The sequence below is a fragment of the Clarias gariepinus genome, chromosome 1 (assembly GCF_024256425.1).
Source record: "Clarias gariepinus isolate MV-2021 ecotype Netherlands chromosome 1, CGAR_prim_01v2, whole genome shotgun sequence".
Classification (NCBI taxonomy): Eukaryota; Metazoa; Chordata; class Actinopteri; order Siluriformes; family Clariidae; genus Clarias; species Clarias gariepinus.
In genome coordinates this window covers 22,076,644-22,089,773 of record NC_071100.1, presented here as the reverse complement: position 1 = coordinate 22,089,773, position 13,130 = coordinate 22,076,644, and the positions used below count along the sequence as shown (strand labels likewise).

At 38.4% G+C, this 13,130-nt stretch overlaps 1 protein-coding gene across 1 annotated transcript in view; it reads left to right on the top strand.

Annotated features, from left to right (window-relative positions):
- poln (polymerase (DNA directed) nu) overlaps positions 1 to 13,130 on the top strand; it is a 61,922-nt gene that overhangs the window by 42,696 nt on the left and 6,096 nt on the right. The window contains exons 19-21 of the mRNA XM_053495093.1: positions 4,619 to 4,730; positions 6,479 to 6,561; positions 12,182 to 12,313. Of these exons, the coding sequence (XP_053351068.1) occupies positions 4,619 to 4,730; positions 6,479 to 6,561; positions 12,182 to 12,313 (327 nt within the window). The remainder of the gene's footprint in view (positions 1 to 4,618; positions 4,731 to 6,478; positions 6,562 to 12,181; positions 12,314 to 13,130) is intronic.

Genomic DNA, 13,130 nt, shown 5'->3' with positions numbered 1-13,130 from the left:
TAGTGTTTTTTTTTTTTTTTTTGCTTTTTTTTTCACGCACATACAATCCAGTTTTAGGCAAATGCATGGGATCTAAAATGGCTGATCTCATCACTAACAAGCATTTGCTGTTTTTGAGTGATTGTGGCTGTCTTGTCCTGTCAGGGCCTTGAAACACTAACAGGAATTAACTTATGCTTTCATCTAATATAGAGGCTTTTAGTATAGATTACATTTCCTCACACACAAGAGTTGAGAAGCAACAGTATGTGGGCAAATCTGAAAAATAACTTTGAAAATAGCATGAGTGTTTGATGTTAATGTTTAGTTTTCCTTTTAAGTCCAACAATCGGCGACAGTACGAGACCTGGCATTATGGTTAGAGATTTGCAGGGGTATTTAGTGTTGCTCTACAGCTTTAAAGCTAATGTAACTAATCAATAAGAGGCACTCGTAGACTCAGTGTTATTGTGTTACTGGCATCACAGAAAGCACGCTTCACAAACTATATCAGTGTCTTTCATCCTAAACAGACTGATGTGGTTTCTGGTACTGACACATTGTAACAGGATGTCAGATTGCTTCACAACCCACAGGATTGGGACGAAGTGAAATGTGGTCTTAAGATAACCATTTATTAGTGAGACTAATCAGTCTTCTGTCTGCTAGGGATTGTAAAGACTGGATTTTGGAGAAATGGGAAAAGGTCATGTGGTCTGATGAGTCCAGAATAACCTTATTCCAGAGTGATATGTGGCTGTCTTGTCCTGTCAGGGAAGCATATGAAGCAATGTACCCATCACGCATTGTGCTTACTGTACAAGCCCCTGGAAGCTGTTTTATGATCTGGGGTTGCTTCAGTTACACTCAGTAGCTTATGTGGCTATAAAATTAAGTCAGCTGATGACCTGAATGTACTAAATGTCCAGGATATCACATCTATGGAGCTTATTCCCTGATGGCACATAATCCAGGATTCAAATTATGAAATTATGAGCATGAGGAATGATTTTCACATGACCTTCACCACATTGAGCATCTTTGGGATGTGCTAGAGAAATAAGGTTTTGCAAAGTGATTTGATTCCCCTTGTCAAAAATTAACACAACTCCTGATGGAAATAAATGATGTAATGCATAAGGTTGTCGAAACAACAGCACATAAGTTCATTTTTTTCCTTATTAATGTACACACAGCACCCCATATTGACAGAAAAACACAGAATTTATTAAAAAAGAAAAACTATCACATGGTCCTAAGTATTCTGACCCTTTGCTCAGTATTTAGTAGAAGCACCCTTTTAATCTAATACAGCGCAGAGTCTTTTTGGGAAAGATGCAACAGGGTTTTTCACATTTGGATTTGGGATGCTCTGCCATTCCACCTTGCAGATCCTCTCCAGGTTTGTCAGGTTGGATGGTAAACATCGGTGGACAGCCATTTTTAGGTCTCTCCAGAGATTCTCAGTTGGGTTCAACAGGGCTCTGGCTGGACCAATCAAGAACAGTCAAAGAGTTGTTGTGAAGCCACTCCTTCGTTATTATAGCTGTGTGCTTAGGGTCATTGTCTTGTTGGAAAGTAAACCTTTAGTCCTGAGAACCCTGGAAAAGGTTTGCGTCCAGGATATCCCTGTACTTGGCCGCATTTATCTTTCCCTCGATTGCAACCAGGGACAGGACCCTGAAGCTAAATTTAAAAAATAAAATTAGGGCCAGAGACCAGAGAATCTTATTTCTCACCATCTTGAAGTCCATCGGGTGTTTTTAATGTGTCTTGCACTATCGGGCCACGCTGCCATAAAGCCCTGACTGATGGAGGGCTGCAGTGATGGTTGACTTTCTACAACTTTCTCCCATCTCCCGACTGCATCTCTGGAGCTTAACCAAAGTGATCTTTGGGTTCTTCTTTACCTCTCTCACCAAGGCTCGTCTCCCCGATAGCTCAGTTTGGCCGGATGGCCAGCTCTAGGAAGGGTTCTGGTTGTCCCAAACGTCTTCTATTCAAGGATTATGGAGGCCACTGTGCTCTTAGGAACCTTAAGTGCAGCAGAATTTTTTTTTGTAACCTTGGCCAGATCTGTGCCTTGCCACAATTCTGTTTTTGAGCTCTTTAGGCAGTTCCTTTGACCTCATGATTCTCATGTGCTCTGACATGCATTGTGAACTGTAAGGTCTTATATAGACAGGTGTGTGGCTTTCCTAATCAAGTCCAATCAGTATAATCAAACACAGCTGGACTTAAATAAGGTGTAGAACCATCTCAGTGATGATCAGAAGAAATGGACAACACCTTAGTTAAATATATATAAGCGTCAAAACAAAGGGTCAGAACACTTAGGACCATGTGGTATTTCAGTTTTTCTTTTTTAATAAATCTGCAAAAATATCAACAATTCTGTGTTTTTCTGTCAATATGGGGTGCTGTGTGTACATTAATGAGGGGAAAAATGAAATGATTTTAGTAAATAGCTGCAATATAACAGAGTGAAAAATGTAAGGCGGTCTGAATGCTATATAATATATATATTGTTATATTATTTGTGTGTGTGTGTGTATATATATATATATACGTATGTATATGTACACTACCGTTCAAAAGTTTTAGAACACTTGCAAATTCCTTTGTTTTTGTTTAGTGATTTATTTTCTACATTCTACAACAATACTGGGGATTTCAAAACTAGAAAATAACACATAAGGAATTAGGTAATTACGTAACAACAAGAAAAACAACAGTTAGTTGTTATTTTAAGACACAGAGGTCAGCCTTTCTGTAATAGTTTTTGCAAGAACAGTATTGTCAAGTGCATTTGCAAAATCCATCAAGCACCATAATAAAACTGGCTCTCATGAAGGTCATCCCAGAAGGGCGAGACCAAAACCTACCTCTGCCGCAGACCAGAAGTTCATTTAGAGTTATCAGCCTGAAAAATGACCAATTAACAGCACCTCAGATTAGAGGCGTTATGAAGTCTTTACAGAGCATAAGTAGCAGAAACATCTCAATATCAACTGTTCAAAGGTAATTAATGCATTTTTTGGACGCCTTCAGCATTCCTTTACAATGTAGAAAGAATTAAAAATCAAGAACCATCATGGAGTTAGAGAGTGACCCCAAACTTTTGAATGGTAGTGTATATATGTATGTATATGTGTGTATATGTATATACGTAGGTTTATTTATTTTATTTTTTTATTTTATTTATTTATTTTATGCTCTTTACTCTTTACATCTGTGCCCAACTTAAACAGCAAACTTTAGATACCAGCGTACACATTATATAATCTGTTATTTTAACTGTTGGTGATGATGCTCTCGTCAAGTCTAAATCCCCAAAGCTGTTACTCAAGTCATGTCTAAGTAAGATTTTCAAATGGAGAACTCTAGCTTCACTAAACACTCCCTGTCTGAATGTAGTATCTGTACACTTTCTCTTTTTTGTTTTTTCTCTATTTATTTCCTCTAGATGCCACAAGTTGTGAATGTGTGTATGGTGTTCCATCCTGAGTGTTTTCTCATTTCACTCCCTGCGTTACTGGGATACACTCTAGACTCACTGTAATCCCGAGTTAAGATAAAGCACTTACTGGATATGAAGAAGTAAAAAAGAAGCAGTTACTTACATGGCTTATTCATTAAATATGGAGACTTGTAGAAAGTCTTAAGCTTAAGTTAAAAGTGCATTTCAAGTAATCAGGAAGTAATGTTTCTGAAACTATGACTATTTCTGTTTTTCTTGTATTGATGATCTTATAATGAGCAATTTAGGTCAGACATTATAAATAAGTATGGGACTGACACCCTGGTTAGCACAGTTAGACTAGGGTTACAGTTAGATCAGTGACTCACTCACTCATGGTCATGCTCGCTCGCTCTTTTTGTCTGTGTGTGTACATCTGTCTCTCCACTGTGTCACTCACCACACAGCGCTACACAAACAAGACGCAAGGACGGCTAAGCCAAACATACATTTGTTAGAGGACAGCTACTTAAAAAATAATAGTGTTTTTTTTTTTTCTTTTTCTTAACATTAAATGGGATTTTTGAGAAGCCAAAGTGTGTGCGCGCGCGTGTGTGTGTGCGTGTTTGAAATAGAGAGAGAAAAAAAATTTTTTTTCCCTCAGCAAAATGTACACCCTTGGTGTTGCAGTGTGAGCTTATCCCCTAACATTCTCTTTTATCAGACAGATAGGCTGCTGAGAGGATTACTGTGCATGTGAGAAGGTTATGTCAACACATGCACACGCAGAGAGGTTTAACATTACCCCTTCCATACTTGTTCTTCAGTTTCAGTCTACTTTTGCTTTCTTTAGCAAAGACATATGTATGTGTGCTAATTTAGAGTGTTTTAACCCAAACAGTGTGGTGCATCATGGCACAGTATAGTTACGATATAATCCTCTGCACCAGGGTGTGTGTGGGTGTTTTCCACTGCATAACAGTACTTCCAGGCCTCCCGTCATGTTTCACATCATACCAGTGATAACTAGGGTTTCTATTCTACCTGGGAAGGTTATTGGACACTGCTAATGCTCAGTTATGGTACAGATCACTTAGCGAATAATGTAACCCCAATCGCTCTCTCTCTCTCTCTCTCTCTCTCTCTGTCTCTTTCACACACACACACGTGTGCATGTAGATTTCTGTCAGGTGGAGTTGCGTCTGTTGGCTCATCTGTCGTCTGACCCTGAGCTCTTGAGAATCTTCCAGAACCCTGAAACAGATGTTTTCAACATGCTCGCCTCTCAGTGGTGGGTACACACTCACAAACCCACACTCACTTTTGCACGCACACACACACATCCTGATACATGAAAAGCTTATATGCCACACACACACCCTGAGACAGAGATCCAGCCAGTAATCCGCACATGAGAAAGAACTTTAAGAAACACACGGACTCTGTCGCCCCGCGGGCATGTCCTGGGCATGTGATGTCGGCGGAGCAACACATCTAAGCATCCCTTTATACACACTGTCAGTGCTGTTGCCATGACGACCCACTGGAGGCAACACAAGTGTTTTGGTTATGTGTCTAGGGCTCGCAGATGCCCTAGACACACCAACACCAACTCCTCTGCCTTTCTGGCACATGATTATGATTATTATGAGAAACCAGTGTAACAAATCTAACACGGCCAAGGTCACAGGTAGTGCACCTGATGGTTTATAATAAAGTTCGCACAATAACTGATTAACACATCACACTTTATTTCATTTCAAATCTCTTCCATTTTTAACATATACAGATGCAAAGTTGGACAAGACTTTTATGAACCACTCTGGCCAAAAGGTGGCACTGACCCAGCCTTTATTATCTAACATGTTAAATGAAACATATGAGCCGCATCTACATGGGCTGCTTGTTTTTTTTTATATACTGACATATACTGTAGGTTTTTTTTCTAAATTAAAACACAGTATTTATTAATTGGTTACCTTTTTCAAAATGTGTTTCCCTGTGTTTAGGTCTCTTCTGTCTTTTTTTCCCCTCCCATTGTTAAATAATGAATAAAGCACTTGGAAGCAATTGTCACAAGGGTTTTATTCCTCTTATACCCCAGTAATTTGCTAATAATTAAATGTTGTAAAAACAAAAGTTTATCCATGTTATGAGTTGCATTATTGTAGGTCGAAACACTTCTTTTGTAGACACAACTTTTCAACATATCAGCTGTTATATATATTTATTTGTTAAATATTGCTGTTATAATCTTCTTTTATTGTTATATTAATATATTATGGAACGTCCATAGGTGTTAGAATTATGATCGTTCCAGACACAGTGTTTTGCTGAATTAATCAGCTTTCTGACAGACAGTATTCTTTCGTAAAATTCACACAAATATATCTTTAAAAAAACATACTTGGTGTATGTAATAAATTGTAACAAACTAACTGGGCCCCATGTAAACACAATTTTAAAGTCGAACTGTGTGAAAGTGTGGCTGGTAATGGTCTTAATAATCCATTTAATGGAGTTTGCAGTTATTATGTAAACCACTGAATCTAATTAATGTGATTACTTTCACAATTTAAATGTATGCATTTTGCACAGGTGCTTTCATGTCAAGACACACACTGATGCATTGCACAAATGCTTCTTCTAGCTGTCAGATTAATGAGAACATCTGGAGGCTTGTATTGCTGAGACAGACATCATTTAAGACTCACCCCTGCCTGGTGCAATCAGTCTGTGTGTGTAATGAACTTGTTCAGCTGATGAAAAATCTTCACATAAAACTGTGTACGTGTGTCTGTGTCTGTCTGTGTGCACTTCTGTGTGCGTCTGCGCGTCTCTGTGTGTAACTGTGGTGTCCCCACTGTGACCCTTTGATTCTGACATAATTCAGTCTGAAAGCTGACCTGACATTAGCCACTTGCTGCTGATTTTGCCATGTCAAAGACAGACTCTCTGTCAGAACATTGATGTGCCCTCACTTACTTGTATAACTCTCTCTCTCTCTCTCTCTCTCTCTCTCTCTCTCTCCCCACACAGGAAAGGTGTAAGTGAGGACAGAGTAAGTGCAGAGGACAGAGAGCACGTTAAACGCATCGTCTATTCTGTGGTCTATGGAGCTGGTGAGATCTCACACGTACTCGTTCTCTCAGTCACATGGTTTAAGTACAGGAAAACCTCTGCGGTTCACTACACTGCCAAAAGTTTGCAGACACCTGACCAGAACACTCATATGTGCTTGTCATTTCAAATGTATTCCTCCTTTTGCTGTCCAGTTTCCAGAGAAGGATTTTTACTGGAAGTTGGAGTCTGGCTTTGGGCATTACTGCTTCTTTAACCACAAAAACAAAAGCAGGTTTTAATAAGATTTCAGAACAGGGTTGAAATACAAATGAAATGTACGGACACCTGCAGTGTTTGTTTTATACTGAAATACCCAGGAATCCCATTGGGGAATCACGACCGGACCGAAAGTGATGTGAAACTACGGCTATTATTAAGCCTAAGACCTTTTTTTTATGAAAAAAAAAAAGGAGCAGGTACTAAAATAACTCAGTAACTGTTAAACAGTCTTCAGTGTCGTACCCTGATAAACAGGCTGAAACTGGTCGGCTCATTATCAGATCAGACTAGAACCCCTGATGATGGGAATAAGATTAGCACCTAATAGTTTTAGTACAGACAGGATCACAATGACAAACCACAGAATTATTAATTTTCTTTGGATAGATCACTAACACAGACCAAAATAAACACTAATTACATTTAGCATGAAATGAAGTTCAAAGGTTCTAACATATGGCATTGAAACAGATTGTGTATGCAGAGCTGTTAAAACATTTCAACTTCCTGAAGCTGTAAATGTGACGAGAGCATGCTGTTCATGCGGAATACATTACTGTCTCACTGTGTTTAATTAACTGTATGGCACTTTAACGCTTTATACCTTTTAGATTAGTTTAGGGGCTGTTATTAGTAAGGGATCTTAATTAAATATCTATTTTAAATTGATGTACAGTTTATAAAAATATATTTGTCATTACTCTACATATTTAAATGTTAATGTTAATTTTTCCTTCTTTTCTTCTTTTTTTTTCACCTGCCAATTCCCACCCACCAGGCAGCTCTTTCTTCCCTTTCCTCTGAGACAACTACTAGTCATGCTGCAAAGCTTATCATACTCAGAGGAAAGCACTATCTGTCCTCCTCTGCATACATGAGCTCACAACTGCCCACGATTGGCCCATGTCGCTGTTTATTAGCAAGGGAAAGAGAAAAGGCCATTTCTTTCAATCTGAGACCGTGACCAATTACGCTCCCTAGACTCCTGGCTGTAGACTCTTGTGCCATTCTCCAGACCCATCATGAGAGACAAAAATGAGAGAAAAACTATCTATTTATTTATTTAGGAATAATACATTGTGTGGTCTACAGAGCCATTTAGGCACAGAATGTCCGTTGAATATGTCATAACTTTTTGATTATTGGATTAGCTGTCTAAGATGTCTAAACGTAATTTAGAATGCAGAGCCTTTATGGTAGAAAAACTGTCCAATGTTGTACCTCAGTCATACTCCACACACTAATGTTCAACACTGAGCATAAAATGTTGCTCTTAACATTTAAAGTTTTAATGGGCTGACTCTGGTGTATTTTTCCTGAAGCTGTGAAGCTTTATAGCTGCTTCAGAACGTTCAGCTTAGATGAGGCTAATCCCTATGATCACTTCCAGCTCAGTCAGTGGAGGATCCTCATTCTCACTTAGAGCTGTGGAATGTGAGCTCTACTGGGTTTTAATGCAGATACACAACATACTTATTTTGACCTTCATTCAGTGCATGTAGTTTAGTAATTCTGTATTGTTGTATGTGGGGAAACCGATCAGCCTTGGCATTTTGACCACCTGACCAATAGTAGATCCCCCATTTTGCCCCCCAAATGGTATTGTGCTGTGCCACCTTATTATTAATAATAACAATAATAATAATAATAATAATAATAGTAATAATAGTAATATATTTTGTTTGTAACACACTTTTTATTCATTAAATCTCAAAGTGCTAACATTAGATTAAAATAAAACCACATCAACAATTAAAACAATTAAAATAAAACCACCATTAAAATAGACCATTAAAATAAACAATTAGACTAAAACCACATCAACAATTGTAAGCTTTCTTGAATAAAAAAGTCTTCAAGTTAGCTTTAAAAAAGTCAAGGCTCTTTGTGGCTCTCAAATGAACAGGAAGGCGATTCTCGAGCTGTGGTGGAACTGAGCAGAAGACGGCACTATTTTGGATGTATTGTAATTTTTTAATGTCCTTGACAGGAGTCCCAACAAACAGTCCATTACAGTAATCCGGCCTTGATGATATGAAGGCATGAACAAGTTTCTCTGCATCTGGAAGTGTTAAAAGGGGGGGGGGGGGATTTGGAGATATTTCGTAGATGGTAAACAGATGTTTTACATTGTTGTTTTAACTGAACCCCCAGGTTGGTGACTGTGGAGGACAAAGTGATAACCTGACCATCAAAAGTAAACTGAGATATGGGAGAAGAAAGGAACTGATGAGGGGTTCCAACCAAAAGTGCCTCAGTTTTATTGCTGTTCAACTGTAGAAAGTTATTGTTCATCCATGCCTTTATCTCCTCAAGGCATGCAGTAAGGTTTCGAAAGGGCTTCAGAGGGGCTTGGAGCAGTTTTAATATAAAGCTGCGTGCGTCAGCATAACAATGAAAAGACAGTCCATGTCTCCTGATAATGCACCCAAGAGGTAACATATAGATGGTAAAAACAATGGGACCAAGAACCGATCCCTGTGGAACACCACATGTGACATTAAGCAGGCTGGACTTACATCCTCCCAACATGACACATTCAGACCTGTCAGACAGATAGATAGAAAGGTGTCGGGACACCCAGTGCATTACCGTTTAGGAGGCACCTACTAAATATTAGACCAGTGGTCAGGAATAATGTTATGACTGAAGAGTGTATACACACTCTAGATAGCAATGTTATTTCAGGGCAGTAATTCTCAGACCAGATCTGTGTGCTCAACTCAAATCATGCAACATGCTACATGTAAAGATACATTTAGACCATCTCTGACGAGTTTGAGAGACTTGTTGTGGATAACACTACTGAATGTGGATGGTAATGTAATAAATTCAAATTTAAATTTTAGTTATAAACTACTAACTGTTAACTGGGTTGTCTGTTGCTGTTTAAGATTAGGTTAGTAAACATTCCCAACACTTGAGACCCTCTTGCTGTCTATATCAACAGTTTTTAGCATTTTGACCTCCTTTTGCACTTCCTGTGGGAACCAAGCACGTGTATGCAAAAGTCCCCGAAACAGGTACGATAAGAACCTCAAGGAAGCAGGCTGGTCATCATGAAAACAAGAGTCATTCACAGATCTCTTTATCACCATGGTAACAGAGTACTAAAAGGAAGCCATACAAGGCACATGCACATTTAAAGGAGGGGGAGTAATGAGCTCATGCACACGCGCGCACACAAATTCGCTTGCACGGTTGGGAAATAAACATTTTTTTTTAAACTAGATGGTGTTCAGATAAAGGGTGATTTAGAGGAGAGGTACTGTATGAGTAAGTCAGGTGAAACGGTGTCTCAGAGGACAGTGTGACTTCACCTAATAAAATGTGGTGCTGGTGTTACACACACACATTGACAATAACTTGCATTCATTTCAAAGCTGATATATGGTCCCTTAAAAGTGTATGAATGGATTATTTAGTAAACATGTCTTTCTACATGTATGACACATGGACAAGCCATAAGTAAACTAAAATTTCTTCTTTTCTCTTTTGTGAACATGAAAGATGTTTGATTAGTCATAAATGGCTTTATTTTCAGAGCTGTTGATTTTTTATGTGATCTGTAGTCCAGTGTAATATAGTGTAGTATGTTGTTTGCATCTATACAATGAGTATGATGATCATGAAAACGGCTTATTACATTGAATTATCAGATTACCAGTGTGGATGGTAATACACTAATTTTGAATGCACATAATTCTGAGCAACTTACAGGGATTGCCTTCAGGCATGGTGCATATTCATTGCAGGATTCACCTGCTCCCCCCTCACCCCCCACACACATTTGTTTCTTTCTTCATCTCCCTCAGGCTTTTCCTCATCTCACAAGCTTTTATCCCATCTAATTTCTCCATGCTATTGCTGAGTGCAGATGGGCAAATGAGCTTTAGATCACTCGGGGTTAAAAATCCAATCCTGCGTCTGTAGTCCTGTTGGCTGGGCAACAGTGGAGCGCCTCTGAAATGCCACAATGTGGTGATAGAGTACAGCTGCTTTAAGCCCTGAACTCTGAGGCGGGAATAGAAATAATAGCTCTGTAATTTTGCCACGGCGTACTAGCCGTAGTAGTAGGTGTAGCCATAGCAACACAAGAAGACTAAAATCCTCGTTCTCGCCCCCTCCTTAGAGTGCAATATCAATATTTGCAGGATTCCCCCATCTTGGGCGAGTATCGACTTGTGTTCCTGTGATTGGGGAAAAAAAGAGAATTAAATCTCATTCAAACTTAGGGACTATGGAACAACTATGGAATATAATAAGAGGAGAAAATGTGTGTAAAGAAGGAAATGCGCTAGTAACTATTCTTAGAAACTGTTAAAACTGTTGCAGTGTTGTCTGCCTACTAACAAGAAGCTGGGATATGCGAAGAATAAAGAATTTCACTGTGCAGTAATGTATGTGTGACGAATAAAGACTTAACTTAATAAAGACTTAACTTAACTTTAGTGTCTCAGATACAGAATAAACAGTGTTTAAGGCCTGTAATAGGAAAATGAGACACACACAAAACATACACCATATTTTTGCAGTGTGTGACTTGTATAATGCCAGTATTTGTCTCATAATAAATAAAACTGATTGCTCATATACTGTAGGAATAAAAATAGTGATGGGGTGGTGTTGAAGCCCAATGCAAAGCAGAGTGGAGTTAGTACTTTTTAAGCATTTATAGGTGTATCTAATTATGTGGAACATCTGTGAAGCAAGTTAGTTATTCAACAGCCTCTGTGGTTTTGACGTTTTTTTTTTTGTTTGTTTGTTTTTTTGCAACGAAAAAGGTGAGCCATCGGGAACCCATAAAGTGCAACCATAAACTGTCCTTTGTTCTGATGAGTCCAAATATGAGATTTGAAATTCTAACCTCCATGTCTTTTTTTTTTTTTTTTTTTTTTTTTTAACAGACAGTTCCTGAATGTATGGTTTCCACTGGAACTATCACTGGTTTATCATAAGGTCTCCAATCGCGCCACTAAGTTCAAGAAATTAAAGATGACAGCTTTATGTTTGACTAAGAAAACGCTGACACTGGAGACTCGTTAATGTTAAATCTTTTTTGGTAGAGACTCCGTTACTATAGAAACAAATAAATAAATATTAGAATGCATAATAGAACATTAATTTAATTGACGTGCAACACTAAAGCCAGTGCTGCTCTTACAGAAAATTAACACCTTCTGACCAGTCAGCTTTGAGAACCAAGTAGGGCCATGGTGTTACCCATTAGTTGTTTTGTTGCGACCTTTTGTGAGAAAAGTCATCCTATAGGTTAGTCATGGTTCTTGAAAATTTGCTAAAAAAGTTTGTCGCTTTGTCCTCTCGTTCTCATCAAACAGTGGTGATGGACCACGTTTTATATAGTATTGCTCATCTGTCTTTATTTATCCTTGTGTCCAGGAAAGGAGCGTCTCTCTGGTATACTGGGTGTGAGTGCTGAAGATGCCAGTCGTTTTCAGGACAGTTTCCTGCAGAAGTACAAAGGGGTGCAGGCTTTTATCCAGTGCACCGTGCAGCATTGTCACAAATATGGTGCGTGCCATTTGTTACTTTTATAATTGCATACAAGTATGAGTATTGCACAGGGCATTGGAGGGAGGATTAAGGGAAGCCACAGGTGTGAGGTCACTGTGACTAAAATTTCACAGGTCACTGCGATAATGTTCACTAAAATGTATAAAAACTCAACAATAAGAGCTCAATATCCTCAATCCTCACATTACATGCTTATATACCTTATAGTGCTCTGTTTATATCTCTGTTATACATTGATGGTCTGTGTTCTTTACACTTCAATCACTGGCATGTGACTGGTTATATTTCATTCTTAACAATTTCACACAAAGCAGAAAAATTGAACATGCCTGCAGAGCTAAACAGTACAGTATATACTGACAGTATAATGAATTGTAGCAATTCATAGTGTCATTGATTTTATTAATTGAATTGTTGTAGTTTCCAATGAATGGCACTATAAAAGTAAACAATAAGCATAAAATAGAATTAAATAAAATCTAGGTATAAAAAAATGGTATGTAAATCTACCTTTATTAATATAATGTCCCTGAGCTAGAGGTAAAAATGACTAAATCCAAAATTCTAGTAACTGCGTTTGAACTAGGGCCCCGGGGTAATCCCTTTATATTTTGTGAGCCCGGAAGCTAAATTCCATCATGACACAATCAGTAATCTGACATTGTGCCACTGACAATCAACTGCATACACCTCAGGCATTCAGCCTTTTAGTGTGCGTCATGCCAGGACTAGACTGTGAGACCCAAAACTTTGAGGTTTTTTTGAGGCAGAAATAAGAGGTGCCTTCTCTGTCTTTATATATATATTAACCTAT